Source organism: Strix aluco, chromosome 3, assembly GCF_031877795.1.
Source record: "Strix aluco isolate bStrAlu1 chromosome 3, bStrAlu1.hap1, whole genome shotgun sequence".
NCBI classification, from domain to species: domain Eukaryota; kingdom Metazoa; phylum Chordata; class Aves; order Strigiformes; family Strigidae; genus Strix; species Strix aluco.
Genome location: NC_133933.1, coordinates 128,734,372 through 128,759,437, shown reverse-complemented (window position 1 = coordinate 128,759,437; position 25,066 = coordinate 128,734,372). Strand labels below are relative to the sequence as shown.

At 42.1% G+C, this 25,066-nt stretch overlaps 1 protein-coding gene across 1 annotated transcript in view; it reads left to right on the top strand.

Moving 5' to 3' along the window:
* PKHD1 (PKHD1 ciliary IPT domain containing fibrocystin/polyductin) overlaps nt 1–25,066 on the top strand; it is a 271,462-nt gene that overhangs the window by 12,094 nt on the left and 234,302 nt on the right. The window contains exons 8-25 of the mRNA XM_074820252.1: nt 1,802–1,876; nt 3,115–3,179; nt 4,196–4,235; nt 4,809–4,879; nt 6,772–6,873; nt 7,162–7,257; nt 8,374–8,509; nt 9,352–9,466; nt 10,312–10,587; nt 11,357–11,446; nt 12,195–12,288; nt 14,399–14,541; nt 15,684–15,814; nt 16,825–17,009; nt 17,408–17,546; nt 19,731–19,885; nt 21,358–21,542; nt 22,577–22,699. Of these exons, the coding sequence (XP_074676353.1) occupies nt 1,802–1,876; nt 3,115–3,179; nt 4,196–4,235; nt 4,809–4,879; nt 6,772–6,873; nt 7,162–7,257; nt 8,374–8,509; nt 9,352–9,466; nt 10,312–10,587; nt 11,357–11,446; nt 12,195–12,288; nt 14,399–14,541; nt 15,684–15,814; nt 16,825–17,009; nt 17,408–17,546; nt 19,731–19,885; nt 21,358–21,542; nt 22,577–22,699 (2,221 nt within the window). The remainder of the gene's footprint in view (nt 1–1,801; nt 1,877–3,114; nt 3,180–4,195; nt 4,236–4,808; nt 4,880–6,771; nt 6,874–7,161; nt 7,258–8,373; nt 8,510–9,351; nt 9,467–10,311; nt 10,588–11,356; nt 11,447–12,194; nt 12,289–14,398; nt 14,542–15,683; nt 15,815–16,824; nt 17,010–17,407; nt 17,547–19,730; nt 19,886–21,357; nt 21,543–22,576; nt 22,700–25,066) is intronic.

Genomic DNA, 25,066 nt, shown 5'->3' with positions numbered 1-25,066 from the left:
ACAAAAGGCTTTGTTGTTCACTGCTTTAAACCCTCTGGTCACTTCCTTGTTCTCAGGAAAGGTTTGATTTTTATTTTCTGTTGCTTCTATGGTTACATGCAACAGAGCAAAGCAGGTAGATTCTAAAAATTTACTTCAGGCCAGCAGCACTTTAAGCACAGTGAATCCAAAATGAGCATGAACGCTGACCTGCCCTCTGTGGTGTATATCCATATGTGTGGAAGTGTTCTCAGATACTACTGAGTTGTGATTTCCTGGCACTTGTGTCAATGGCAGTGAAGAACTAAGCCCAGGTGAGTATTTTAAAGACAAACTATTAATCTATAGTTACTGTGCTGGCATTTTAAAGATCATTTCAGGAGCCAGGGAAGGTGGGTATTCTCAGTAGTTAGAAATTTTAATTGCAGCAACAGATATTTGACCACTAGATGCTTTACTTCTCAGGCTGAATGGAAATGTCCCTTGCTAAGTAATTAAATTCTCTGCTAGTGTGAATGAAAGTCCAGTGCAGATTCCTGCCATACCAGCTGCACTCATTTATCAGCCCTATACTTTTGCTCACTGGATGCACATTAACAATCTTTGTTGGATATTAATTATTGTTTTACCTGCCTCTAGTGGAACAGTGAAACCTTTGGTCAGTGGGAAGAAAGGCTGGTCTGTCTGACTGCAGGTTGGACGTGCCTGCATGCTCCATTGCTAAATTACTCATTTACAGCTTAACCTCGTTATTGCCAAAAAGGAAATGGCCTCAAAATCTTAACCTACCAGACAGGTTCACACTGTAGCTTCACATGAATAGTTTGCCCATTTTTGGTGTGTTATTAACTACGTACCAGGTGGGGACTTAGACTTGACCAGAGCAGTCTGCCACTCTGTCACACTGATTCAGGATTTGGAGCAAAAAAGAGAATGTTTTTTTATGTTTTCAACTGTGTTCTGCACCCTTTTTTCCATGTTTTGTGTGGGGTGCAATGGTCTGGTGATGCTGAACCAAACATTTTGCAGCACTGAATTTTTTTCTATTCATCCTTAAAAGGAAAGGCACCTCAATATCAGCAAGCTGTGTTAATAAAAGAAAACTCTTTTGTTAAAACCACATAAAACTACACTCTGAAGCATGGGTCATAGCAAAGTGTTTGCATTACAGGTTTTAATTACATATTTCCCTTAATTGCCTGTTAATTCTCAAAGACTCATTGCCAACTTTTGCTTATTACGCTAATCACTGTGAATTTGTTGCTCCCACCTGATTTTTCCCCTCCAGTGGAAGTTGTCTCTTGCCATATTGGTTCTTAAAGGTGGACATACTTGAATATGCTATTAGGAGCTTGGCTGATTTCTAGCAGAGGTTGTTTGTAGTGTTTTTCCTCAGTGAAATAAGGAAATAACTGAGCTGCACCTTGAAGCAATATGGCTCTACAAGCATGATGCTCGTGCTGCCTGCTGCTTCTGGAAGGTAAAGGTGGGTATAGTCCTCCTGGAGCTCAGACTACCAACCCCTCTCTACAGGCTGGACATATTGGGTCATTCAGATATGGCATGGGTGTCTCAAAGATGGTCCTGCCACAATCTTTACAGACGCGAGGTTCTCACAGTATTTGGGAGTACACTTTGCAGGTGAAGAGATAAGAGATAGGGCTTGTCCAGTTTTCTAGAAGGTTAATGAATACTAGATACAAGTAAGGGGAAATTCCTGTCACATTTGAAAATATTGGCTGCTGATTTTAACAGGGTCAGGTTTTCATCTGAGAAGATCTGTCACATCATCTCTCATCTTTCTTGTTTATTTTTTGCCTAGGCCAGCTATCCTTATGGCGGAAGGAGATGGATGGACCAGTCTCTGCTCTTTTGCTGACAGGCGAGCTGGAAGCATGTCAGTTCTTGACTTACTTTGCTTGTGTTGGTGCAAGGGCTCAGCACAGCTTGTGCACAAAAAATTTTATTGGCTTTTGGAGCTCTTCTGCTTTGACTTAAGATGGAGAGAGATGATGGAGAGTTGACATATGGTCTGTGACAGGGGTGGGTGAGGGTTGCTGGCTCTCTGTACCTCTAGCCATAACCAGTCAGGGTCAGGGGCTGTTCTCTGCCCCAGAGATGATACGCTATGCCCTGGCCACATCTGTTCTGTTCAACTCTTCAGACTCCAAAACTGGGTAGACATTTTCAAGCTGCCTATTGACCCTGGTCAATGCATTGTTTTCAGTCATATATAGACACTAATTTGAAACGTGGATTAGCTGAACTGACCCCAGACTGGGCAAGTAGAGCTCTAAAAATTTAATAGCACAGGCAGACAGGCTCTGGTGCCTGGGCCCTGGCACTGTTTGTTTATTGATATTAATGTATCCTTGCCTCCTGTAAGTTGCAAGTGACCCTTCAGGTTGCTGGCTCTTGCACCCTGTTGAATTTCAGAAAAAAGTCATGGGCTCTGCAGCAGTGTTTCTTTTTATGAATTGTGCACTTTTCACAGTGCCTGTGAGCCTTGGAAAAGAGGGATGCTGCTTTTACAGGGAACCAGGGAAAAAACCTGCTTCTGCAGAAGTCAGTGCTAAGGCTCCTGGGATCCTCTGTGGACCCTCTTATTACACTGTAAAATTCCTGCTGGCTCCCAGGAGAGGGACTTAAATGCAAATGTGAGTTGCTGGTGGGACTTGTCATTCCATAGCTCCAGAAGATTGATGTAAACCAGCATATCTGGTTTAATTGTTACATGTTCCTTCTTACAGATTAGGGACATGCAGAGGAGCAAGTAGAGGGGAAACACTTTTGTCCTCCTATTCACCTTCACCCTGTGCCCAGACTTGCCTCCACTCAGCTTTTATGTCAAATGGGGGTTCTGAAGGTCACCAACAGGATCAGCTTCTGGAAACAAGGGTCAAGGGGTCAAGCTGGAGCACTTGTGTTACTGGGAGGCATGCTCCTAAACTGCTGAACTCCTGATCATCAGTGGGAAGACAGGTTGTTTCTCTCCCTTATTTCTAAAGGGAGCCAAGCATTACTAGCCCACATGAATTAGCCCACACCTTTCCTTGGTTAGATGATTCTCACTGTATTTTGTGTTTTTGCCCTTTTTGCTCCCAAGGCTCAGCAAAATCCTTTGTCTCTCCACAGCTACCCTATTCAGGCAGAAGATGGACTGGGAACCCTGCAGTGCCGGGTGGAAGGGAACCACATAGGTTGGTGAAAAGGGGGAAAAATCATGGGTTTCTGTTATTCCTGCACCTCCAGGGGATAGAGGGAGGGTGTCAATCATGAGTTCCTGCTCTGTCTTCAAAGTTAGGAGGAATGTGTCTTAGGGCTGAATCCACAAAACCTGCTTCAGATCAAGGCTTACCAATCTTCAACATAGCCACTGCTGTGATTTACATCCTCTGCACAGCCTTGGAGAAAACAAAGTGTAGTGCTCCAGTGAAACCATGACATGATGTGGACATTGCTGACAGCAACAATGTGATTTGGTGTCTTTGGTCAGTTCTACTTTAATCCTTCTTGTATGTGATGGACCTTCCTTTTACTGCTTTATTAGAGGAATAAATTGGGTTCTCCCCTCTATCCATGGTCTCTCTGGTAACAGGTTGGACCCCTTTAGTATTTTCTTGTTTCCAAGCACTCTGAAGAAGCTTCTAATTTCTTTTGGAGACTTTGAGCAGCAAGCTTCCTGCTTGGGGAAGATCGTCTGAGCTAAATATATAAAATAGAAATTGATATCTAGCTCTCATATAGACACTGATGGTGCAATAGAGTATCCTGAGCTTTTGAGATATCTTGGGGTATCTAGAAGTTCTCCAGTGGGGTGTCAGAGATAATGGAGGTCTTGAAGAAGGTCTGCAACTTCCTAGCATGGCAAGTGAGGCCAGATAAGACCCACAGGGTCTAAGATGACATGAAACATTTATGTTTAGGCAACCAAATCCTGCTTCTGAGATTCAGCTTACAGGTTCAGATATGTTACTGTACATACCTACAGTATAGTGTCTACTTACGATCTAAGGCTCTGAGTTCCCTGAGCTGATATTTGGTTCAGTTCCTGCACACACACTCTGCTGAAATCAACACAGTTATACTGTTGTAAAGAAAGTGTAAGGAAGAGGAGAATCAGGCCTAGGACACCTGGACAAGGTTTGGTAGGATTCACTCTTCATGGAGCCCTCCACGCTTCTGCTATAAAGCATATTACTTTTCTCTCCTTCAGGGTCCCACAATGTCAGCTTCTCAGTGTTTAACAAAGGAAAGTGAGTAAAAAAATATTTTTCTCTCTTTTTCTGTGGTTTTGCATGGGGACAGAGATGTGTTTGAGTTCAGGATATGTGCATGATGTTTTTACTGAATCTTGTGTTTCATTGTTTAGAAATGAGGTTTTTCTATCTTGAGATGATGATCATCAGATTTCACATGAAAACGGAAAATGTTCCTCCCCCAAAGCATCTTTGCTTTGGGGTTTCAATACTCTAGCTTCAGTGCCCAAATCATAACTCATCTGTAAAGCTTAACTGAATAAAATTCTTTCGCCTTGCTTTTGACTCCTCATCCAAATGGGAAAGAATTTATCCATAAAAGGAGGTTAAAATGGGTTTTGACAGTGTCAAAACCATACTTTATAATAGGACAGTACTTCTAATAAAGAGCTTCAGCCACATAATGGAGTCTCTTGAATCAGTGCCTCGGTGTGCTGGTGGAAGGTGTTGTTGGTCCTTGTAGAAATGTTCCACTCTTCCTCTGGAGACCGAGTGCCCTGCTCTGTCAAAAGAAGATCTACTTTAACTTAAATGGCCAAGGATCTCTCAGGCATTTTCTCTCTCTTGCAGGTCAGCAGTACACAAAGGTGCTTGGCTCATCAGTGCCAAACAAGAGCTTTTCTTGTATCAGACACATTCAGGTATTGCACTGATCCACCTCACTGGCCGCACAGTCCTAGTGTGGGCTTAGAAAAGGTGTCTCACTGTTGTCTTTTCCAAGGACTTAATTTTGTTGTGTTGTCATTTTGGGTGTGCCATTCCCTTGGTATGGGCTTGGCTACACAAAAAGCTGCAGATCAAAAATTTCAAGAAGACTTGGTTTATGTGTTAAGGCTGGGAGTCCTGCCATGGGCTATATCCTACATCTCCAGTGGGTTAGTGTTTTTCTCAGAGATTTGTTTGAACTCTCTTTTGGACAGCCTAACCTGAGACAATCAGCCAGAGGACAGCAGTATGGCAGGGTTTGGGATGACACTGCTTTTTTCATTGTCCCTTTTCCTGTCAGATCAGATGTAGACTTGAGATGTTGCATCTAGATAAACATTTCCCCCTTAAATCACACTGTGTTTCGTAAGGTTGAGATTTTAGAAATGCAGACCTTAGGATGAGATAGATCCCACATCAGCTACAGGAGAAGATGATGTTCAGTTGCTCCAAAAATTGAGTTCTGGATAAATGGTGAATGGCAGGTTACTGCACTATTACTTAAAAAAAAAAAAAAAAAAAAAAAAATTAAGGTACATTAACATTAATCACTTCCATGTGACATTTCAAGCTATATTGTAGACAGCAGACAATGGGATCCTGAGCATCTGCTCAAGATTATGGTCATGGGCAAATGGTGTCCAAGATTCAGCAAGGCTGGATGTCCAACAGCCAAAGCAGAAGTAGAGGACCGGGGACTGCAGAGCACTGGGCAGCCCTTGACCTTAGTCAGAGGTTGCATAAAGCTGAAGGACCACTTGGTTCACCTGCACAGATCCCCAGCAAGTTCCCATCAAGTTTTTGCCATTAAGTTGGCTGAATTGAGTGTAATGAATGCACCAGTTCCTTATGGGCTGTATCTGAGAAGCTTGGTTCAAGAGGTAACAAAAGCTTTTTTTAAAAATAAAAACCCATAGCCAATACATGTTTTGTATATTGTTTATAGTACACAGCTTGTTTCACCTATAAATTCAAAACACCGTAAAGGAGGGTAATTTTATGTCCTTATTTACAAGCACAGTAAAATGAAATAACCCTGCATGAAGTTGTCTATTGGCAGAGCACCAGCAGAAACAAGATCTGTCAGGTCTATCCAGTAGACTGTACTGTGCTAGCCAGTAGTCAATATTGGAAAAGTAAAGTTTAAATACTAGATGAATTAACAACAACAACAAAAAAAATGCAGATAAAGACCAACATCCCTTATCTTTTTTATCAGTCTTTTTTTCAGAACTGTACAAATACAATTGGGTGGTTAAACTAGGATATCTGAGTGCAAACTGAGTGAATGTCATCAAAGAGAGAAATAGGTTTCCAGTGTGGAAAGGCATGACTAGAACAGATAAAATCCTGAAAGATTCTCATGATGTGGACACTCAGATGTCAGATGTTCAGTTCCCTCCATTTGTCCCTGAAGCCTAAGAGGTGACTGGAAAGTGTGGTAACATCTAAACTTATAGGCTAAATTGAGAAGCAAGTCAGAGAAGGTCAGAAGGATTAAACCAGTTTTAATACCACCTTTTTTTGCAGAGCTCCTCAATAGCACAGAATATACTGGTTTGCAACCTGAGCATGACAGATGCAGCCACTGCTAAGTAACAGTCCAAGCATTACAGTCATGCGGCCAAGTTATCCATGTTGTTCATTCCTGGTGTAATCCCAGCGGCTGCCAAAAACCCTGTGAAGGATCAGTGAGATGCCTGTTTCATTCACAGGAGCCTGCTCTGGCTGGAAACTGTACAAGTGCATTGTTGGCTCTGACAGAAATAGGGCTGGAGATAACCTTTGCAATGCTTGTTTTCAGATCCCCCTTTTCCTTCCTCTGTAGAGATAGTCTCTGTGTTCCCAACTGGTGGGAGTCTTGGAGGAGGCACTGACCTCACAGTCATGGGGGATTTCTTTGAGGAGCCGGTACAGGTCACTGCTGCAGGTAAGTGGAGAAATGTCTGAAATATGCGTTTTTCAAAACAGTGGTTATGGCCCTGACCACAAAACCCAAGAGATGTTCATGGATACCACTGCAGGAGTTGTAAGACTCACCATCAGGAAGGTCCAGTTATTCTGACTGTGGGTATGAACTGTTCTGCTTGCTTGATAGCACAAGCCCAGGCTTTTAGCAAAGTGTTGACCCCTTTTGGAAAAAAGATGGGTTCATGCTGCAGCTGAGCTGTGTTTACAAGTCTCACACAGAGCATTTGTCTCCTTTTCCTGCTGCCAGGTGTCCCCTGTAAAGTCAAGCATATCTCTCCCCAACAAATCAGATGCACCACAGAGCCTGTTGGCAAGGACAGGAGGCTCAGTGGCCCCCAGCCAGGTACAGTATTTAAATGACTGAAGGTCCAAACAAGAAAACGCGCGTGGAAATGGAGGGCAGAAATTGTTTGGTGATTAATGTAGTCAAAAAACAGGGCTTTCCAAAACTGTCTGCTTCAGCATCAAGCCAGTTTCTCCTAGGTTTGACAGGGAGGAGGGCCACAGAAATCATCAGAGGGATGGAGTCACCTGCCCTAAGAGGACAGGCTGAGAGAGTTGGGGGTGTTCAGCTGGAGAAGGCTCCAGGGAGACCTTAGAGTGGCCTCCCAGTACTTACAGGGGGCTTATAAGAAAGACAGGGACAGACCTTTTAGTAGGGCTTGTTGCAATAGGACCGGCCAAAATGGTTTTAAACTAAAAGATGGTAGATTCAGACTAGATATAAGGAAGAATTTTTAACAATGAGGGGGTGAGGCACTGGAACAGGTTACCCAGAGTAGTTGTGGCTGCCCCCTCCCCGGCAGTGTTCAAGGCCAGGTTGGACAGGGCTTTGAGCAACCTGGTCTAGTGGAAGGTGCCCCTATCCATGACAGGGGGGTTGGACTAGATGACCTTTAAAGGTCCCTTCCAACCCAAACCATCCTGTGATTCTATAGCAAGGAAAGGCAAGGTGGAGAGCTCAGGCCACCACTTGCAGCTGGGCGATTATAGGAGGAAGGTCAACCTGGTGTATAGGGCTGTAGAAAATGAGGGGGGAAAAGGTATGGATAATATTTAGAGGAAGGATAGCTGAACTAGAGCTACTGCAGAGGCTTCTGGGGATACTGCTTAAGTGGAGCATTGCAGTAGGAAATTATTGTGCATAAAATGAGGCCTAGTTTATATTGACTGTGGGTCATCTAGGTACCATTTCCTGCAAGAGCAGACATGTGAGCTTGGTTGGATGCTCTGCTCTCTGCAGATTTTTGTTCTTTCTGGTGGTGGGTTTCAAGGTAGAACAAATTCCCGGAAGCGAGATCTGTGTTCTGCCTTGGACTGCAAAAAAAGTCCTACAGACAGAGCCAATTTATTATTAAAATTTTCTGTTCTGGCCTGCCTCTTTACACCACTGATTCTAGCATGTGCTCTTGGATTTTTCTTGGCTGCTACTGAGAATGCTTTTGTTTTAACTTTCTAGGAAACAGAGGGCTTCTCTTTGAAGTCTGGGATGATGCCTCTGATCTGACAGAAGCAGGTCCTGGATATAGATGGCAGTTTGTACCTAATGCCAGTTCCCCAGTGAGATTTCTGTCCAGGGCAAAGAAGTCCTTCAGGTACTTAGTGATCTTAAAAAGAGATGAAGCCATGGCAATCACCTTTAGCAGTGTAAGGTGTAGCAATAACCCCTGACAGCTCTCTATAGCAGAGCCTTACTGCATAGCTCCTATAAATCAAAGCAACCCCCTGCTCCGAGGTCCTTTTGAAGCTCAAAATATGCAGTGAAGTGTTTTATTTTTCATCCTTTTGCTTTCACTCAGTATTTCTGCTCTACCTGGCCTAGATGTGCCTGACATACCACAAAATAAATTGTTGCTGAGGTAGAAGGAGCTCCAATTAGAGGCTGTCTTGAGCTGGAGCTCCAGCCAGATGTGGAGGGCCAGATCCTCAGCTGATGTTGGCAGCTGCAGCACAGGTGGAGTTAATAGAAATAAACTGATTTGCCCCAAGCTGCAAAAATATCTGAACTGTGTTGGTGCCCATTGCCTTGTCAGATACACCCTTGAAAAGCTGTTTAACACTCATGAATATTTTCATTTTTCTATCACTTCTCTGTTTTTTTCAGTTGACTTTGTGTGTGATTTTGAACCTTTTCCTCCCTGTTCAGGGTTACGACTTTGCTTGAAAAGAAATGAACAAAAATGTGACCAGCAAAACCACACTTATTTTCAGAGCTGATGTTTTTTTTCCTTTTTAAAAATATCTGTAAAGCTTAAATGACATTTAATGTGAAAATGGGTCATTCTGAGGTTCCTTCAGTTTTAAAATCTCTGTTTTGTTATAACGTGGTCTCACAGTCTTTCCTTGTTACTCATTGTACATGTGAAGGTGGGGTGTGGGTCTGGGATTTTTTTGCAATATCTCTTTTGTATATTATAGGTGTTCTGCTTTTATTTAGCTCCAGGCTTCGTGGATTTTTTGTGGCTCCTCAGACCAACAATTACACCTTCTGGATTCAGGCAGATGGTCAGGCAACTCTCTACTTAAGTTTTTCTCAAGATCCAGAACATAAGGTATTACTCTTGGCAGAGGAAAAATGAGATCAGGATAGGAAAGGGTTTTAATTAAGGTCATAACAAGTGGGAATTTCCCCACTGTGAATTGATTTATTGGCCCTTACTATGAATATGTTGGAGAGTGAAATCTGTATGATTATATTTGACATTTTACATTGGCCCTATCAGCTGCTCAGCTCATGAAAGTCTCACTCTTGCAACCAGAGTCTTCAAATGCCCTTTCCAGATGACCTTTTTGTTAGTTCAGCACATCACCATCACTAACAATCTGTGCAAGTAGACCTGGAGACTTGCTGTCTGACTTCCTCAGTTTACCTCCTTTTTTGCCTGTTGAAATTTTGCCCTCTGAAAACATTAGTACTTCCCTTTGTAAAGCTGAAAGCATGTTATAAATGAAGGTGATCTATTTCTCTGGGCTATTAGCTGTAACTGAACTGGGCTAGAATACAAAGGATTTCTTATCTATAAAACAAAAGTAGCATTTCTGGTCTTACTAATGGTAACATAATACATCTCAGAAGGCTGTAGATATAGTTCTTTTGTATTTGGAGGACATGAGATGTAGAACTGAAATTATCCATGAAAAACTGCATGGGGAACTGGTATTAGGGCGAGGGTCAGCCATAAGAATTATCTTCTTTATGGTATTGAACCCGAAACTAAAGCTCTTTGAGATGATGGCTTTTTCCTGTATGATAGGAAGGAATGTGTCAACCATCAACTCACTGCTATCAGTTATCAGTTACAAGTCTGTTTTTTTGGAGCTGTGGTATTGGACAAAGTGTCTTTTGGGGCTGGAGAAATGTCTCTGTAGCTGCTTGGTTTGGTTTTTCTGGACACAGGTGAGAATAGCTTCTCTCCCTGCTGGCAATTCGGAGTGGTCTGAGAACTGGGTGAAGAGCTGGAGTGAGCATTGGCAGCCAAAATCCCAGAAATTTGAGCTAACTGCTGGTTCGAGGTACTACCTGGAAGCACTGCATCATGGAAAGGCACCCAGCAATGGGATGAGAGTTGGAGTCCAGATTCATAACACGTGGCTAAATCCCCACGTGGTGAACAACTACTACATTGAGAGACACGAAATTCGGGCTCACGCCTTGCATCTTCCAGAGGTGCAGGTCAGTGCTGTGTGCTTAACCCTGGGAGCTGGATTAGCCCTGATTCACTTGACACAGATGGCAGAAAATCTTAATCGTAAAGGCCTTGTCGGTGCTAGACATGAAAGTCTGTTCCCACCTTGTTTTTTAACCTGCTTGAGATAGTTGATGAGAATAGCATCAGGAGCTGAAGGTGTTTGTGTTTTTTCCACAGATTGGTAGATGTATGTAAATCCTGTGGTTGCATTATAATCTGCTGTGTGTTAAAGTGTAAGCAATGCTGACTCCCCTCAGTTGTTATCTCACTAAGGCCTCACCTTGTTGACTAATGCTGATTGATATAAGTTTGAGATAGTTTTTATTTCCTCCCCTTAGTGACAGCACACTCTGTGTTATCTGGTCAACCCTATACTGCAAACAGATAGTAGAAACTTGCAGCTTGATGAAGGTTGCTCGGGAATAAGGGAACGTTTTCCTGGTGGTTAAACCCCACAGCTGCAGGTCAGAAGTTTTAGGAACTATTTGCAGCTGTCAGAGTGTCTGCGCAGGTCATGCATCCCTTGTGCTCCCTTTAATCTAAGAACAGGAGCCCAAGGCTTGTGTCAGGAGAGACCACGGAGGACAAGAGCAGTTTAAGAGTAGCTGAAGGGACTCTTGATTTACAGAGTCTTAAAAAGGCAAAATGTTGGCCGTAAAATCCTCCTCAGTAGAAGATATCAGGTTTGAAGTCTGTGCGTCTCACGCAGTTTGTATCTGTTTTCATTTATTTATTTGCTTCTTTGCTTGCCAGATGTTGACTGTGTTTGGTACAGGGTGTTTCAGTATCTCCTGGAGTAACATACTGCGCAGGATGATCCCCACAAATGCTACAGCACGCCAGGTAGGCATCATTAAACGCAGACACCCAGATCTCTGCTGAGGTGTAATTGATGGAGCTCTGATACTTGACAGCAGTTAAGCATTTGGCCCAGAAGCTGAGGTAAATTTTACATGATGTAGGAGTGATTTTTGTTACTGGGAGTGTCACACAGTGGGATTCTTTGGGGGGCTGACTACCAGGTATATTCTAAGCATATCACAGCATCTGATCTTGGCCTGTCATGTCTGCAGTGAAGTATGTGGTATCGTCAGATACCAGACTCTTGGACTTCTCCTCTAAGACCAATGTGTTGTGTCTGGCTCTTGCTTCAGATAGGAGCTCTATTCTGGCTTCTTCAAAATCCCATAGTCTCTTGGTGTGGTAGTTGGTCACTGTTAAAACTACTCTGGGTGATAACTCCATGATATCATTAGACATCTAGTCAACACAGCTGGTGGAGCCTGGAGGGACATGAAGATGCCCAGGCTGTGATATAGCTCATGTAAGAAATCTGCACCTTTCTGAGGAGGTTGCTGGACACCTAAAGGATGTTTCACACCCCTGAAGGGTATCAGACATGGAAGTTTACATTCTGTGTGGAGCTGAATTTTATTCTCTATCATTTGGCTACCTGCTTGTTCAGAGCTGCCTTGCCACCACTCCCTAGCTGATGAAAAATGTAGTTGATGTGTGTGTTGAAGCTCTCTGCTGAAATGTTCCAGACACAATTGTACTGTGACTGCTTTTCACTTTCTTAATTTTTTTAAAGGTGCAAACAGCAATAGAAGAACTTCTTTCAATAGAATGTGAAACTGAGCCAACTTCTGCTAAAATCCTTTTACATGATGGCTTTGAGAAAGAAGGTAGTGATCTTCTGTGACAAATAAGCAGTATTCACTGTGAGAGTTGATTTCCTTTTATGAAATAAATGTACTTTAAACCTTCAATTACAGTAAATTTACACTTTTAATGGGTTTAAGTACATACATTTCCGTTTCTCAGCTATTCATTATTTTTGTGTATTCTGATGGGGGAGTTTATAGAACTAATATTAAAACCAACATGATTAATATAATGAGAGATTCTTTCTGTAATACATTGTATAACTCAGTTGTATTGCAACACTTATCAAAGCAGGTGATATGTCTTGGTTGTTAGAAACGTTAAGAGTAGAGACAAAAAATGCAAGTGGTGGGCATGTGAAGTTATTCATGTTTCACTATGTCTGCTAGGGAAGCAAATCTGGCATAACCCATAGCTACAGCTCAGGCTGCAGAAACAGCTGATTCTGACTCCAGAGATCTTCACTTTCAGTGTTTCTTGATGACTGAAAGTGAAACAGTGCAAATTTCTGTGGTACACTTGACTGGTCAGGGAAGGTGTAAAACATCAATCACTTTTGTAAAAAAAATAAAATTATTGATAATAGTTTGCTAACATTGAAAGTATTGTGCACATAAGAAAGTTAGTCTAGTAGAAAGTAACTCCAGTAACACTGGAAGAGGTTGCCTAGAGAGATTGCAGAAGTCTCATTGCTGGACACATTCAAGGCCAGGTTGGACGTGGCTCTGAGCAACCTGGTCTAGTTGAAGATGTCCCTGCTCATTGCAGGGGGTTGGACTAGATGGCCTTTAAAGGTCCCTTCCAACCCAAACTGTTCTATGATTCTTTATCTGACAGCAATTATAGTAGACTTATTCTATGCCAAAAAGTAGGTGATTGTCTAGAGGCCTCGTATCACATTCTTCTATTCAGTATGGAGAGAGAGAACAGGTCCCAGCCAGTGATATGTATATCTGATAAATGATTCCTCCAAGTGCAGGAAAGAAATTCATTAACCTTAATTGGGGAGGAAGTGAAGCTTTATGCAGAAAAACGAAAATAGCAACAGAATATTCTTAATGTGATCCCAAATCTACAGTTCTGCCAACAAAAAAGAGAAAAACCTGAGCTAAAAGCCAATGATAATTCAACAGTACAGTGAGAATAAAAATTAATGTATAACAAATAGAAGAGAATTTGAATTTTCACTGATGATTGTAAAATGTAGGTAATGTTAAAAGACAGCAGAACAGTGGTGAAATTGTGGTGAAGGGATGCCAGGAAAATAAAACAGCCACACACATTCAGACCCAGGGTCCATCTAGCCTAGTGTCCTGTCTTCAGCAGAAACCAAAATAGATGCCTAAGGAAGAGTAAAAACTGGATGATTATGTAAATGCATTAATTCTCTCTAAATATGAAGTATTTTCAGTTCAATTTAATTTCCTGAGTGTAATATGTTTAATTTAATTTTCAGTGTTTCTCCCTTCCCTGTATTTACATAATCTCCCCTTGAACACAGCTAAACTACTACGTTCACAATTTCTTCTACTGAAGAATTTAACAGGTCCAACACTCATGCGAAGAACCACAGCTACTTCCTTTTGACATTTTAAATTTTAAACTCTGCTATTAATTTCATTTTGCAGGCTTTATTTCTCTTACTGGAAGAAAAAGTGAATTGTCAGCTTGTAGTGACAGAAGAAAGTCTTTTAATTACTAGGAAGAAAAGAAATCTTAGCAGTTTTTCAGAGCATGGTTGGTAGACCAATGGAACAAACATCCCAAAGTAGAAGGTGGATTCACTGTTGCTTTATACATCAAGTTCCAGCTTTGCCTGAGTGTTTTCTGGAAAGGGATTTGGTCAAACATACTCCATGTGGCTAAAAGCAGTGTTATTTGCCATAAGGTTTTATGGTCAGAACAATGATGGTCCCTCCTTCTGTCTTTCAGCACCCTTAAGCTGGGGAACAGTTGCCCTGCAGATGTTCATCATTTATCTGGGCAGGAGAATACTTAAGAGTAGGACTGCTTGACAAATTCTGGATACCCACTTCCTATATTTTCATTAATCTCTTGACCATACTGGTTTCTTCTGAATTATTTTTAAGCCTTTCAGCCCCTCTATTTTTTTTTTTTAATCTCTGTCAGATATGAAGGACATCATTACCACAGGAGACATCATCAGTAGAACGGAGCCTTTCTGTGGGAGATTCAGTGTTCACAGACCAAGCCAGCTGGTGAAAACTTCCCCATCAACTTTACCAAGATATGATCTTGCTGAATACACACACGTAAGTGGCTGCTCTTGATGAGTAGGTTGCACTGGGGACTCAATACTCAGACCCAATCAGCAACATAAAATCATCTGGTTTGCTTAGACTTCCTCCAGATCCACAAAGGATCATATCTTTGGACTATTTTGCGAACAGAGCAGAGAGTCTTTTATTGACTGGGTGGATAGTTTGAGATCCCTGAGATGCAGATATTGCTTAACACATCTGGCTGCTATCTGCTTCTGGGGATGCAACCCTTGCTGAGGGAAAGGAAAAGGTGGGATAATGTTGGGAAAAGATGGGAGGTGCAAGGATGACTGCTTCTTGATAAAAGAAAAAACCCTTTGTTAACCAGGGGCCCACTCTCACTCACTTTTCTGCTCTACACCTACTTTTAATAGGAATAAGGTCTTGATTTCCACTCTGTGACCCTTTCCTTGCCACATAGAGGAAGGAAAATAGTTGGAAATTGAAAGGAAGGAGGCAGAAGGGAAAGACTCATACCCAAAGCTTCCTGAAGTCCTCCCGGACTCCTTCAGTTGCCCTTTACAGACCTCTTCCAGTCACAGAATCACAGAATCATCTAGGTTGGAAGGGACCTTGAAGATCGTCTAGTCCAACCGTTAACCTAGCACTGACAGTTCCCAACTACACCAGATCCCTCAGCGCTATGTCAACCCGACTCTTGAACACCTCCAGGGATGGGGACTCCACCACCTCCCTGGGCAGCCCATTCCAACACCTAACAACCCGTTCTGTAAAGAAATGCTTCCTAATATCTAGTCTAAACCTTCCCTGGCGCAACTTGAGGCCATTACCTCTTGTCCTATCCCAAACCTTGTACCTCACAAATCAAACCAGCTCCTCCAGTCTCTTTTCCTCCCTCCCATATACTTGAAATCCCCACTGGTACTTCCCAGCTATGTTTTGCCCCCAAATCTCACTGAAACATACGGACTCAGTTTCAGGCTATGTGGTGGCTAGTGCACCATCTCCTCTAGGTATTATTCAAGGCAATTTGGCCTTAAGGGCTGGGCTTTATTGCTGACCTTGAGCAAAATGTTTCCCTATTAATGTTAAACAAATATAATATCTTCTACAGACATTACTCATAAATTCCCTGTTTTGATTTGTGATTTTTTTTTTCCCCATTTTCACAGGTATGTTTTGCACATAAAGGCCCTATGAGCAATATCCTTCATATCTTGGTGTCTTATACCAATGTCTCTTTATGTTCAGTGAAGAGGAACCTCACCTGCCTATGGGATTTCAATAAAACTGACTCTAAAAGGTATCCAGACACTTATAGCTTCCAGAGATTACACTTTCCATAGTAAGAAGGTATACTAGGAAAACTGAGAGAAGTTGTAATTTGTATAGGAACAAATTGTCAGTTGGGGTAAGCTGACACCTGCTCTGTCCCTGCAGAGGCATCCCCGGAAGGTGTTTCCATCTTTTTGAGGATTTACTGACTAAATTTACATGTTTCTTGTTATATGCACTATCTCACCTTAGTAATATACAGATGGAGAGTTTATTCTGTCTCTGGTAAGCACGCCAGAAGATTTCTGAGGACATTAATCTCCCAGTTTATTTGACCAGAGTCAGCAGATTTTCTGCAGTGAGACAGAGATGAATTGATTATTTATTTTTTTTTTTTTTTATCCCCAGGAACCTCATGAAATCATTGACACAAAAAGTTTTCAAATTGGTGTAGTCTTTGATTTTCTTTATTCACTTAGAATTACATAGGTAGAAAACATTTGGTGTTAGGTGTAAAGCTTGGGGCAAGCAGACTTAAAAAATCAGGACTCTCTGAGAGCTTCATGAAGTGAAGCAGCTTGGGTGTCTGTAAGGTTGTGTGAGGGGTGGATGCCTGCCTGGAAGAAGGGGTTGGGATTAAATTACTACATGGTGGAGAAAGCTTGGAGCCTTGAGCAATCATCTGGTATTCCCAAGGGGCCTGACCTCTGGACTGATCCCTGTTGAGGTCACTGATGTTATCATAGTGTTTTTGCCAAAAATAGAACAGCAGTAGTCATTCCCACATCCCACTATTGTGACACAGAGGAGGATACCTAAACAGAGGTCTAAAGCTTTATTTCTCGCTATGGGGAATGCAACAGAGACAGGAAGAGAGTGATCACAAACCACTGAGCAAGTGTCTTGTGTATGAATGATAACAGTAGTAATAGCAGCAGTACCTGATGTTACCTGGAAGCTTCACCAAGCACCTCAAAAGTCAATTACTGCAACTACCTCACAGCAAAAGAGAGCTTTCACAACCCTGGTGTCTTCCAGCTGGACATTTACCTGCACTGACCTCTGGAAGGGGTGTGTGAATCGCTCCATGCTTCTCCAGGACCTCCCTGCCCATTCCCCTGTGTTTGTGCATCGGATAGACTTGCTGCACCCTGTGCTGCAAAAGGAAACCTCTGGGTCATTTTACCTTGATGAAGTCATCATCGCAGACAGAGCTGTGACTGGTAAAGGAATCTGTTTTTTTCTTTTTTCTGTTTTTTTTTTTTTTTTTTTAATATTACCATCTTTCTAGGATACTCTATTAAAATCTTTAATGATGGGGCTGGTTGAAACTTTTTCAAAGGGGAAGGGTATTTCACAACAGGCACAAAAATAATCTTGTTTTCTTGAACTTGTATTTTTTTTGTGAAAGCAATCAGGAAGGAATTGCCGAATATCAATATTCTTGGTTTATTTGAAAATGTGTTTCTATAAAAGTAACTCTTGAATGGTCTTGCCCAGAGAAAAACCAAACAGAACACCCCCAAGCAGATGTGTTTCCAGCTATGAAATTAAAATAACCTAGGCATAGTGATAGCTGTTCTCCTTGCTCTAATGAATGCTTGTGCTCTTGTTCTTTCAGTTTTTCAGAGGGATCCCAAACCACCTTGGCTAGGTGGGAGGATAGTTGAAGCAGTATCTGTGGTGGGGTCTTCTCCCACTTACAATGTGTCCTGGATGGTGTCTGGCTGTGGTGCAGGTCTGCCCCTTCTCTCTCTAAGGTAGGGACAGTGAGTAGATTATCTCAATACCCTGTAATACCTCTTGCAGTTCCCCCTGACATGTCTGGAGCTCGTTGTCATCTAAGACAGGACATGAGAAGCAGTGCAGGATAAGACTGCAGCTTGGCAATCCCTGTGCTTTCATTGGAGTCTTGTCCTCTAGGCATTTCAAACAGCCTGTGTTCAGACTCTTTAGACTACTGAATCCTGCAAAGATGTTTGTACTCTGTAGATGAGCTGCAGTTCTAAATTTAAGATATTTAATTTCACTCTTGGCACATAAGTGTTTTGAGCTTTGCTCACCATACAGGATCTAGAGCATATACTGTAGACATCTTAGTGAAGGTATCTGATTCTAGTATTGAAGTTCTATTGTATGAGTGGGATTCAGTTGCCAAACCAGAGGTGCTTAAGATGTTTCAGCTAACCTGGGGTATGCAAGATAGACATGGGTCACCAAGATATGGTGTAGGACAAGAAAGAGATCTAAGCCCTTCTGGAACAGTGGATGGAGATCTGCCAGAGATGCTCCCAAACACCTTTAATGACACCAATTGCCATTTTAGGCAATAGAAATCCACCTTATGTGTCCATATTTACTGAGATGGTTTCTATTCTGGAAGTCCCAACACAGAAAGAGCCATAGGCTAACCAGATCAGAGAGCTCAACTTTAAAGGGCTATACTGGCAGAGAGTAAGTCCTTTGAAAGTTGGATTATATCCAGTCAAGTCAGCAAGGATCTGGTGGGAATAGAGCCAGGCAAGGGAGAAGCTGAAATGATGCATCATCTTCTCCTCTGCAACAGCCAGCTGTTACTTTGGCTCAGTTATTTCACCCAAAGTGACTTGCTCAGGTGTCCACAGGAAACCTCGTTTCAGAAGAAGGTGAACCTCAGTCTGCTATATCTTAATTTGGTTTCTTGCCTTGTGGTCTCTCCTCTTTCTTTTTTTCTTTTTCTTAAAGTAAAGCAATGTGTCATTAGTTTTGAGTGCTCTAAAGACAGCTAGATTCTCCTTTCAGAGGTGGCTAACAGCTGAAGAAAATTAGGCTGTTTGGTCTGGTTTCCAGAGCAGCCAAGTCCTTGCATTTCCTTGAGAAAACCAAGGTTTGGGTGAATTAATCACATGTTGGGGTTCAGAGACATAGTCTAAGTCAGCACAAAGGAAAAGACTGATGCAAAAATGCCTTGGAGAGAAAGATTTAAGAAGCTCAATCTGTTTAATTTATTAAAAAGAGGATTGAGGCAGATTGATCCCAGTACCTCTCACCAGGAAAAAAATAATTAAAAAAAAGTGCTTGGCACTGGTGGGCTTCTGCATCTCACAGAGGGAGATGTAAGAGAAACCAGTGTGTGATGCTGAATCCAGGAAGACTGAAAACAGAAATCAGCACACACTTTAAAAAATGAGTGGGCTGATCACTGTCTTTGGATATCTTCAAAACAAACCCGGCTCTTTCTCTTAACTGAGCACATGCTGTGCTGTGTTCTGGTACAATTTGCTGCCATCAGGGCAAGGGTATGAGCTAAAATCTGATGTACGGGCTGTACGTCAGACAAGAAGGCTCAGGGATCCTTTTGGTTTTGTGTTCTCGAAATTTGCTCTGCAGAAGCCACGGGCTGAGGTCTGAGACTTTAGCTGTTATCCACACACTTAACCACGTGGTGGCATCATCGTACCGCGGAGAGTCTCTTTTCCCTTTGAAAAAGGAGAATTTAGCAGCAAGTGAGAAGATACTTTAAGTTTTAGAAATTGGGTTTGGATGAACTCTAATATGAAATATCGCTGTAATTCAGAGGAGTTAAGATTTTGATAGACTGGAGTTGACTAAAGGGAAGCTTTTTGCCTTGGTGTTGTAGCTGCTGCCCTGGCTGTATTTAGTTGGTCCTTTAAAAACACCAGTACTGGGGTGGGACTTGCTTGTGCTTGGTGCTGTATTAACAATTTCTTCTAACGTAATTAAAAAAAGGACTCTTTCTATCATCTTCTGTTGTGTGCATTGCCCTACATCATGTAGGTATAAGTTGGGAGTATTGAATTCTCTTTGAGCTCTGAACGTGTTCTCCTCAGGTCCTTCGAGAGTGTTGTTCCCATAGGCTTCCCTCTGCTGCTGGTGACGTGGGGGTGTCACGAGTGGGGGTCCTGACTGCTAATGCCTTCATGTGAACCCTCTCTGTCACACAGAGGTGCTTTGCTTGGGGAGGGCTCTAAGGAGTATGGCTACCTCTATGTCTCCACGGAGGATGTGAGAGTCAGCCTCACCATTCAGAGACTGCAAAAGTCATCCCCACCTATTGGAGGGACCTTCCGCATCCACTTGGCCAATACAGTGATATCAGGTAAGAGAAGGTACAGGTGCAGGTCCTGGATTTCCTTTGCAGGAAATCAAGTGAATAAGAGACAATATTAAACCCTGCTGAGGGTACAGACTGGCAGGTTAAAAAATCTATTGAGATAGCTGTTAGATCTTTGCATCTGATTACTTCAAGGCATGATTTAAGGATTATAGACAGGGCAGTGTTTCTTGATGTTAGGAATGGAGTTGTTCCAAAATGCATACAGCCACTGTGAAATATTTGCCTTGATGTTAAAGATCCTGAACCGGGATTTTTCATCCCAAGGTTTCATTATGCTGCTATTTCTCCAGCATGTGTACTTCTGGTCTTGTATGACAAGACCTGTGCAGGTTACCAGGAAATTTATTCTCTTCTAGGATTACCAGGATTGGTAATTGGCTTGCAGATATCACAAAGGTTTTGTGCATAGAATTGCTTGACTTGAATTTAATTACCCTTTAGGTGTGTTAGGTTCTCTTGTGTTTGGTTTGTATAATCAGAGAGGCTTAGAATGAAAGTGAGCAGGTTAATCTGAGCAAGGCCAATGATAAAGTTGTTAACTGAGGAACCAGTGACTCAGTTATAAAGTCAAATAACAAAATAGGAAAGCGCAGCCTTAGAATATTTCTGAAATAACTCTTTCTTCTGTGTTGTCACTTAAGATTTTTCTACAACAGCTGAAGGCTGTCTCAGTAGTACTCTGTTTTGAACATCATCTTTTAAAAATGTACTCCATTCCTCTTGCTGTGTTCCCAGGTCTTGTGCTTTGCCCTCTTTTTTATTAATTCATTTAGAGAGATTTATTGTATCTGTAGCTTTGAATGGCCATGGGTATTTACGTCAAAAGAAATAAAACATTATTTGCATTTTATTTGGATTGGACTCTACAAAATCTTGATAGGCTGACTCTCTCCACACCTGTCTCACCTAGGACATTTCCAACCTTTCTATTTTGAAGGAAAATGACTTGCACACTGAAATTTCATGTGTGCATATTATGTAAAAGTATTACTTAAACAAAATTTCTGATGGTCCCAACCGCAGAGAAGTTTCTAGGTTTTTTTAGCAGAAGATCTTCAAAATAGATATAAGGAAGAAATATTTTATGATGAGGGTGGTGAAACACTGAACAGGTTGCCCAGAGAGGTGGTAGCTGCCCCATCAATGGAAACATTTGAGGTCAGGTTGAACAAGGCTCTGAGCAACCTGATCTAGATGAAGATGTCCCTGCCCATGGCTGCAGGATTGGACTAGACAACCTTTAAAGGGTCCCTTCCAACCCAGTCTATTCTATGATTCTATGATGATTTGGCATTTGGGGTCCAGTAAATTTCCCTCTGCTGCTTTTTGGCAGTTGCAGAGGTTTGAACCACCACAGACTTGCACTAATAACGAAACACCTTTCTTTTCTAGGGGCAGGTAGGTGTGCTCTCCTAGGGATGATGATATCCACTGCTTTCTAATGTCTTTTGCAGATGTTTCAGTGCACATCTCCTCCCACCATCTCCGCAAGCTTTTGCAAGACAACATAGATAACTCTACAGCCCCATACTTCAACACTAGTGACTTCATTGTGACCAAAGACTCAAACTCGTGCTATGAAAGCATCTGGACACTGACTTGGAAAACAAAAACTGGGGACTTGCCCAATGTTATCAATGTACAGTAATTTCTTTTACTAACATCCACTTTGAACCCCATTCAATGTCTTTGGCCTTGGCTGATTCATTCTCCCAGCACCTGTTTTTACACAGACATCCATGGGACCTTAAGATAAGTGTCTTCCTATTAGGAATAGCAGTTTAAGCAAATTCCAGATTAGATCATTACAAAAGCAATTACAGTTACAGGAGGAGAAATTACATCTTCAGAGTCTGTGCCCCAAAATGAGGAGGCTAGAATGTAATTTCTGGCTTTTGTTGCAGTTCTGCAGAATAAAGGGACTGTTATACTGAAGTGAAAGCTATTATAATCACATTAATATTTTAGTACTATAACTGAAGCTCAGTACAGGTTTGTGGCATCATTTATGGGCCAAGAAGGTCTTTTTCTGACAACTATTCTGTATGGATCTATATCTGGTTCTCACAAGTCTCAGATGAAGGTTCAGTTCACACTCTCCCATCCCAAGATTTATCATTTAAGTTTTGCCTCAAGTAAAAGGGTCTTTTTTGAATAAGGATTAAGACAGAGCTGCTTCCTTCCCCCAACATATTTCTTTGTATATTCAGCTTCTGAAAGTGTAAAATTATCTTCAACAAAGCAATGAGTTCTCATGCTGAAGACGTTGTCCTGGATGGTAAAAAAAGCTTGAGCTGCATCTTCAGCTGTAGCACAGGTCCTTGTTCCATGAAAAGTTGTGTTTTTGAGAAGCAGATGTTCAAAGCTGTTTCCATACTTAATTCCAGATGATATTACTGAGTATTAGAAGTTTATTTGCAAATCTGCTCCTGAATCTCTTTGTCTCAGTTTCTTGCCTGCAAGGGTGAAGATGGAAACAGGGAGGTGTTGTAAAGTCTTGGGTAATGAAGATTTAGACCTGGGGATAGGAGTCATGGAAGAAACTTGAGAAGAGCTTTCCAGGAGTTATTTGATGCCTTGTAAAGACTTTGTATGAACTCTGGAGGAATGGTTTTAATTTAAAATCACAGGATGGAAAAGGACAAGAAACTTAAACTCTTTGTTCTTTGCCAGGTCTCTGCCGAAAACCTCACTGGTCTGAAGCCAACAGTTTCTAGTCGTGTGGTTTATGATGGAGGAGTGTTTATTGGGCCGATATTTGGGGACATGCTTGCTACCTTCAATAACGAAACACAGGTGAGAGATGCTGTCATGCTTTCTATTGATTCACCTGGTTTGTGTAGATCCAGGAGTCTCACAGGTATTCAGGTACTTCTGCCACTAAATCCTTTCAGAAATCTATTGTTCTATGATTTGTCATAAATCAGTCAGATTCTGTTCCCTGGCTTGTGGAGTAGGACTCTTCTCCAAGAGCTATTGCAGGTGGGGAGTGTCATGACCCAGGCTGGAAGCCCAGAGAGTCACAATGGTTCTGTGATCCCCTCGGGTTAAATTAAGGTGAAACGACACCAACCAACCAGTTAAAATGTTTTACTTGCAATAGAAAACAATTTAAACTTGGAAAAGGATAATAAGCAATGTGGTCTCTTATAAATCTATCAGAAAGAAAAGAAAGGAAAGGAAAAAAGAGAGAAAGAGTCAAAGAAATCCGGATCACCACCCCTGGATCCAGCGTTGTCTCAGGTCCAGTAATCGTGGGTGGTGGGTGCACCACAGAGCAAAATTTTCTGTCACCTTTTAAGTTCATCTTATCAGCTGATTAGGATGCTAGAAGAGGAGGGGAAGGTATTCCACAAACTCATTTCCATAAGAGACAAGGAAAAAGATGGAACATGGGTTCCAGTTGAGTCAGTGGTCGAACTCACCCTGCCCACCTTTGTTTTTTCCTCTGTTGCCAGTGATTTTTGCTGACTTCATGCTTGTTATAAGTCATCCCAGAAATGATCACCTCTTACCAGTTCTTGTTACCACTTCAATGGCGAAGGAGCAAGGTCATTAACAAGGCAAGCATGGTGTCTGGTTTGCACAATAGAGCTAGAAAGTATATGGCTTACACAATAGAGCCAGTGATTAGCGGTACTTGTGCCTGGGAGGAAACATTTGATTTCACTCAGTCCAGTTTCCCCCCTTTGAGGCTTATCTAAGGAGTGTGTCAATGCAACTGCAAGGGAGTGGGAGCTGCACCCTTTGATACACTCCTGCTTCCTTGGGTGACATTCCTTAGACTAATCCAAAGGCCACAGCTTGTCCTTGAGGTTTTCTGTGTCAATGAATATTTGAGGCATTACTTCCTTCAGTTCCTTACAGGGAGAACGGTCATCATGGGTGATAGAAGACCATTTATTTCTTTTGAGGCTGTGGCTAAGGGCTGACATCATGTCTGGATTCCCACCCTTGTTGGGTCCTATGGTGCTGTCCACCAAACTTGGGACACTCTTCATTTGCAGCATTCCAGCTGTTACACTGATGAGCAAAATAAATGAAATGATACCTGTGGCACTAGTCTGAATTAGACAAGTCCCTCAGCCTCTGTGGATCTAATTCTTCATGTGTGAAAGGGAGCAAGGAGGGCTTCCTGGGCGAATGAGTCTACTGGGTGGACATTGCAAACTCTGCTCTCAGATGTTGCAGAGCAGTGTGTGTCGCTGACTTTTCTTCCAGTGAAGACTGCTGGGTGCTGTAGAGATAACAGGGTGATGCTGGATGTGCTCGAAGCACAGCTGTGCAGCACTTGGGGCTAGGTCATCCTGCTTTTTCGGTCAGCCTGTTCTCCAGATATGAGGACGTCACTGCTTCCAGTGGCTCAGCCACTTATGATATCTCTGTCATCTGTGGGGCAGACATAAGTTCAAATAGACTAAATGAAACAAGAACATCAGCAGCAATCAGATTTCCTCTTTGTTTTTGAAGCTCTATTCTGACTTGCTGCTAGCAACAAGTATAAAAATGTCCCTCTAATTATTGTGTCTCTATTCAAGCAGAGTACTTCTCAACTCTGTGCTCCTTGCATTTCTTGGAGACAGTCTGCTTTTGCTTTTTGCAGGCATTGGTATAGCCTGCTGACACACCCTTACTACCTGAGGAAGAGGACTCTCCTATGCCTTATGCTCTGTCAGTTGATTTTTCCAAGATATCAAGATCTCAATATCTGATATCAATAGATATCAAACAATAGATATCAAACAGATATCATTATCTGTTGATATCTCTTGCTAGATATCAAGGTCACAGCCCAGCTTTCTTGTTTCAGCATGAACAACAAGGAAAAAAAATAAAATTGAGTGCTGCATGCCAAAAAGACAGATTCTGATATTCATTCTATTTAGTCTTACAGGGTGCTTTAAACATAATAAACTTGTTCCCAAGGCAGGGTGGGAATAACTGGGGCTATATGGCAAGCAGGGTCTTCAATGGATGAGTATAAGAACAGGAGGTGGGAGGAGCTGTGGGTCCCAGCAAGATGGGAGATAAGATTCTGCAGACACTGAGAACACAGCTTCCAAAGATATGCTCTGCTTTGCCTAAGACTGAGCCCTAGCAAGCCTTGTGATTAAATTTGTAATGAGACTGCAGCAGGATAAGCAGCTGTCTGACTATGCTCTG